General features: G+C 55.1%; 1 protein-coding gene across 1 annotated transcript in view; it reads right to left on the reverse strand.

Annotated features, from left to right (window-relative positions):
• prmt3 (protein arginine methyltransferase 3) overlaps positions 1 to 4,453 on the reverse strand; it is a 52,998-nt gene extending 48,545 nt beyond the window's left edge. The window contains exons 1-2 of the mRNA XM_072465599.1: positions 4,311 to 4,453; positions 1,283 to 1,382 (exon numbers count right to left, since the gene is read on the reverse strand). Of these exons, the coding sequence (XP_072321700.1) occupies positions 1,283 to 1,382; positions 4,311 to 4,453 (243 nt within the window). The remainder of the gene's footprint in view (positions 1 to 1,282; positions 1,383 to 4,310) is intronic.
• Between the last annotated feature and the right edge of the window lie 1,668 nt (positions 4,454 to 6,121).

Genomic DNA, 6,121 nt, shown 5'->3' on the forward strand with positions numbered 1-6,121 from the left:
TGTCAGCGAGAAGGACAGTGAGATCCATGCTCCTCCTCCTCCTCCTCCTCCTCCTCTTACAGTAAACGTGAGTGTTTGATTGACAGCGCTGTGACAGGATGAGTGATGGAGGTCAGAGCTGGAGAAGTCTGAGATAATGAGGACGAGCTCTGAGCAGACATACGACAAACCCCTGAACACGCAAAGGATCATGGGACACGCCTGAACCTCGAGGAGACGCACCTGAACCTCCTCGAGGAGACGCGCCTGAACCTCGTTTTTGCTGCTGCTGCTGGTGTCACTGGTGCTGCTGCTGGTGTCACAGGTGCTGCTGCTGCTGGTGTCACAGGTGCTGCTGCTGCTGGTGTCACTGGTGCTGCTGCTGCTGGTGTCACTGGTGCTGCTGCTGGTGTCACTGGTGCTGCTGCTGGTGTCACAGGTGCTGCTGTTGCTGGTGTCACTGGTGCTGCTGCTGGTGTCACTGGTGCTGCTGCTGGTGTCACTGGTGCTGCTGCTGCTGGTGTCACAGGTGCTGCTGCTGGTGTCACAGGTGCTGCTGCTGGTGTCACAGGTGCTGCTGCTGGTGTCACTGGTGCTGCTGCTGGTGTCACTGGTGCTGCTGCTGGTGTCACTGGTGCTGCTGCTGGTGTCACAGGTGCTGCTGCTGGTGTCACTGGTGCTGCTGCTGGTGTCACAGGTGCTGCTGCTGGTGTCACAGGTGCTGCTGCTGGTGTCACTGGTGCTGCTGCTGCTGCTGGTGTCACTGGTGCTGCTGCTGGTGTCACAGGTGCTGCTGCTGGTGTCACTGGTGCTGCTGCTGCTGCTGGTGTCACTGGTGCTGCTGCTGCTGGTGTCACAGGTGCTGCTGCTGCTGGTGTCACTGGAGCTGCTGCTGGTGTCACTGGTGCTGCTGCTGGTGTCACTGGTGCTGCTGCTGGTGTCACTGGTGCTGCTGTGATGAATGTCCAGGAGGAGCAGGTCTGGACTCGCTGAAGTCTCAGGGTCAAAACACGTCTTAAATATGTATCAGAGCGAAGCCTTGGACGCACGGATCTGATTGGACGAGCCACGAACGCTTCACCACCAGATTCACATCATCACCTGACACGTTCATGCATATGTAGGACCGGGACCGGGACAGGGACCAGGACCAGAACCGGGACAAGGGCCGGGACCAGGACAAGGACCAGGACCGGGGCCAGGACCGGGACCGGAACCGGGACAAGGGCCAGGACAAGGACTGGGACCAGGGACCAGGACCAGAGACGGTCTGTGTGTTTAAATACAGTACAAATGTAAATACCATCCACTCAGAGATGATGATGTCCACTTTGTCCACAGGGAGAGTGATGTCCTCGATCCGTCCTTTAATCAGGGTGATCTTGTCCTCCAGACCGTTGGACCTGCAGGACAAACAGGCTAAAGCTCAGAGGAACTCACAAACACAGCTTTACTCCAGTTTATTTTCAGTCCCACAGTGTGTCTCACAGAGCGTCCCACAGTGTGTCTCACAGAGCGTCCCACAGTGTGTCTCACAGAGCGTCCCACAGTGTGTCCCACAGTGTGTCCCACACAGCGTCCCACACAGCGTCCCACAGTGTGTCTCACAGAGCGTCCCACAGTGTGTCCTACAGTGTGTCTCACAGAGCGTCCCACAGTGTGTCTCACAGAGCGTCCCACAGTGTGTCCCACACAGCGTCCCACAGCGTGTCCCAGTGTGTCCCACAGAGCGTCCCACTGAGCGTCCCACGGAGCGTCCCACAGCGTGTCCCACTGAGCGTCCCACAGTGTGTCCCACAGCGTGTCCCACAGCGTGTCTCAGAGCGTCCCACAGTGTGTCCCACAGAGTCCCACAGTGTGTCCCACAGTGTGTCCCACAGTGTGTCTCACAGAGTGTCCCACAGTGTGTCCCACAGAGTGTCCCACAGAGTGTCCCACAGTGTGTCCCACAGTGTGTCCCACAGGGCATCCCAGAGCATCCCACAGAGCTACCCAGAGCGTCCCACAGGGCGTCCCACAGGGCGTGCCTCAGCATCTGCGTCTTCGTCCCATTCCTCAGCGCCGCAGACGAGACGTGTTTGGACAGATCTCATTAAAAGTGAAGCTTCCATTTCAAGTTTAGTGACTCGGAGCGAACACAAGACGGACGAGCCACAAAGACGTTTAATTACAGAAGAATCATATTTCCACAGAGGACAGAGGGACAGAGGACAGGACCAGACCTGGTTTACACCTGGTTCAGTCCTGGTTCAGACCTGGTTCAGTCCTGGTTCAGACCTGGTTCAGTCCTGGTTTAGACCTGGTTCAGTCCTGGTTTAGACCTGGTTTAGTCCTGGTTTAGTCCTGGTTTAGTCCTGGTTTAGTCCTGGTTTAGTCCTGGTTTAGTCCTGGTTTAGTCCTGGTTCAGTCCTGGTTTAGACCTGGTTTAGACCTGGTTTAGACCTGGTTTAGACCTGGTTCAGTCCTGGTTTAGACCTGGTTTAGTCCTGGTTTAGTCCTGGTTTAGTCCTGGTTTAGTCCTGGTTTAGACCTGGTTTAGACCTGGTTTAGACCTGGTTTAGACCTGGTTTAGTCCTGGTTTAGTCCTGGTTTAGTCCTGGTTTAGATCTGGTTTAGTCCAGGTTTAGACCTGGTTTAGTCCTGGGTTAGACCTGGTTTAGACCTGGTTTAGTCCTGGTTTAGTCCCTGTGGTGAATGTGAGGTTGGTGCAGTGGAGCAGTCGTCTGAGAAATGAAAAGGCCGCTGCGCTGCTTCGTCGCTACAGCTAAATAAAAATAAGGCTCGTTCTAATGGGAGCCACGCAGAGGAGAGAATGGAAAGACAAGAGGCAAACGTGTGGGGGGGTGAGTGTGGGGGGTGAGTGTGGGGGGTAGGGGGGGTGAGTGTGGGGGGTAGGGGGGGTGAGTGTGGGGGGGGTGAGTGTGGGGGGGTGGGGGGTGAGTGTGGGGGGGTGAGTGTGTGGGGGTGGGGGGGTGAGTGTGGGGGGGTGAGTGTGGGGGGGTGAGTGTGGGGGGGGGTGAGTGTGGGGGGGGGTGAGTGTGGGGGGGTGAGTGTGGGGGGGGTGAGTGTGGGGGGGTGAGTGTGGGGGGGGTGAGTGTGTGGGGGTGGGGGGGTGAGTGTGGGGGGTGAGTGTGGGGGTGTGAGTGTGGGGGGGGTGAGTGTGGGGGGGTGAGTGTGGGGGGGGTGAGTGTGGGGGGGGTGAGTGTGGGGGGGTGAGTGTGGGGGGGGTGAGTGTGGGGGGGTGAGTGTGGGGGGGGTGAGTGTGGGGGGGTGAGTGTGGGGGGGTGAGTGTGGGGGGGGGTGAGTGTGGGGGGGGGTGAGTGTGGGGGGGGGTGAGTGTGGGGGGGTGAGTGTGGGGGGGTGAGTGTGGGGGGGTGAGTGTGGGGGGTGAGTGTGGGGGGGTGAGTGTGGGGGGGTGAGTGTGGGGGGGTGAGTGTGGGGGGGTGAGTGTGGGGGGGGTGAGTGTGGGGGGGTGAGTGTGGGGGGGTGAGTGTGGGGGGTGAGTGTGGGGGGGTGAGTGTGGGGGGGTGAGTGTGGGGGGGGTGAGTGTGGGGGGGTGAGTGTGGGGGGGTGAGTGTGGGGGGGTGAGTGTGGGGGGTGAGTGTGGGGGGTGAGTGTGGGGGGGTGAGTGTGGGGGGGGTGAGTGTGGGGGGGTGAGTGTGGGGGGGTGAGTGTGGGGGGTGAGTGTGGGGGGGTGAGTGTGGGGGGGTGAGTGTGGGGGGTGAGTGTGGGGGGGTGAGTGTGGGGGGTGAGTGTGGGGGGGTGAGTGCAGTTTAGTGAAGCTCCAGTTTGACTTTCACTATTTAGATCTTTGCATCTTTGAAACTGTTTGGACACAAACATCCAGGTGAGTCTGGTGCAGTGAAGCATTGTGGGACATGCACAGGTGCATTGTGGGAGAAGTCTGTGTGACCTCCAGGACTCTGCACCGTCTCGGCTCGTTGGGTTCAATACAAGAACTGTCACAGCCCTGATTTGCCCCCACTGTCTAAACCAGGACTAAACCAGGACTAAACCAGGACTAAACCAGGTCTAAACCAGGACTAAACCAGGTCTAAACCAGGTCTAAACCAGGACTAAACCAGAACTAAACCAGGTCTAAACCAGGACTAAACCAGGTCTAAACCAGGTCTAAACCAGGACTAAACCAGAACTAAACCAGGACTAAACCAGGACTAAACCAGGTCTAAAACAGGTCTAAACCAGGACTAAACCAGGTCTAAACCAGGACTAAACCAGGTCTAAACCAGGACTTAACCAGGTCTAAACCAGGACTAAACCAGGTCAAGAGGCATTTGTTGCGAGGAACAGTGTTAAAAAGCTAAAGTCACCTGACAATGTCCATGGCCTGGTAGAGGATGTCTGATTGGTCGACAGCGATGACCTTTTTGGCTCCGGCTTTAGCGGCGAACATGGAGAGAATCCCAGTGCCACACCCGACGTCCAGCACCACCTGCAGGTCAGAGCAGGACATGCACGTTTGTTCTGCTGCAGGGTTTTTTTGCCTTGTTTTGTTTCTTTTATTCATATTTTAGTCTCATTCTTATTGTTTTGTCACTTTTGTTTTTTGAGCATTTAGTCTACTTTTTGTTGTTAATGATACACTGGAACAAGCCAACTGCAGGAGCACATACGGCTTATTGAACATAGAATCTAGAGGAAAGAAAACACTTCAATGAAAAGAATATGCAAAACGAGACATGAAAAGAAGAACATTTAGTGAAAATCCCTCCGATTTATTCATTACCAAATTAAGTCCAAATGTCATGTTTTTCCATTTGCCTGATGTCTGTTCTCCCAATACCAAAACTAATATCATAACTCCTAATCTGTAAAAACCCTTCACCTCCTCAAAGTACTCCAGACCTTGAGTCTCAGCTCAGATATTTGGTACAAAACCATTTAAGATTCCGTTTGCCATTTAAATGTCTTTCAGAGGACAGAGGACAGAGGGGGCACCAGCCAGAGGAAATGTCTGTTTCTTTTGTACATTCCATTTGAATCCAGACATTGGACAAAAATCATGAAGAAGATGCTTCACTTTAGGTGTGAAAACGTCTGGTTTGGTCAAATACAAAAGAACATCATCTGCAACAATTCTATCTTCTCTTCCATCGATTGTTACAGAGAATTGTTTCTGATCGTCTCATAAATCGGGCCAATGGTTCCAAGTAAACATGAGGAGAGACCAGGCAAAGCCCTGTCTGACCCCTCTGTCCAGAGTAAACATGAGGAGAGACCAGGCAAAGCCCTGTCTGACCCCTCTGTCCAGAGTAAACATGAGGAGAGACCAGGCAAAGCCCTGTCTGACCCCTCTGTCCAGAGTAAACATGAGGAGAGACCAGACACAGCCCTGTCTGACCCCTCTGTCCAGAGTAAACATGAGGAGAGACCAGACACAGCCCTGTCTGACCCCTCTGTCCGGAACAAACATGAGGAGGGACCAGGCACAGCCCTGTCTGACCCCTCTGTCCGGAACAAACATGAGGAGAGACCAGACACAGCCCTGTCTGACCCCTCTGTCCAGAGCAAACATGAGGAGAGACCAAACACAGCCCTGTCTGACCCCTCTGTCCAGAGTAAACATGAGGAGAGACCAGACACAGCCCTGTCTGACCCCTCTGTCCAGAGTAAACATGAGGAGAGACCAGGCACAGCCCTGTCTGACCCCTCTGTCCAGAGTAAACATGAGGAGAGACCAGGCACAGACCTGTCTAACTCCTCTGCCCAGAGTAAACATGAGGAGAGACCAGGCACAGCCCTGTCTGACCCCTCTGTCCAGAGTAAACATGAGGAGAGACCAGACACAGCCCTGTCTGACCCCTCTGTCCAGAGTAAACATGAGGAGAGACCAGGCACAGCCCTGTCTCTCCTCATCGTAAAAGAGACTCAACATGTTTTATAACTATAAGTCATTCATTTTCTGCAGCTCGTTCTCGTACTAAGTCTGTCCTCCACCTGTGTTTTTACATCTTTCCTCCAAATCTAAGGGTGGAGGAGAAGATGGGGGAGAGGGCGGAGCACGGGGCGAGCAGAGAGGGCGGAGCACGGGGTGAGCAGAGAGGGCGGAGCACGGGGTGAGCAGAGAGGGCGGAGCACGGGGCGAGCAGAGAGGGCGGGGCGAGCAGAGAGGGCGGAGCAC

Source organism: Eucyclogobius newberryi, unplaced genomic scaffold (genome assembly GCF_026437365.1).
Source record: "Eucyclogobius newberryi isolate DKJ021-1_F unplaced genomic scaffold, fEucNew1.0.hap1 SCAF_5, whole genome shotgun sequence".
Lineage (NCBI taxonomy): Eukaryota > Metazoa > Chordata > Actinopteri > Gobiiformes > Gobiidae > Eucyclogobius > Eucyclogobius newberryi.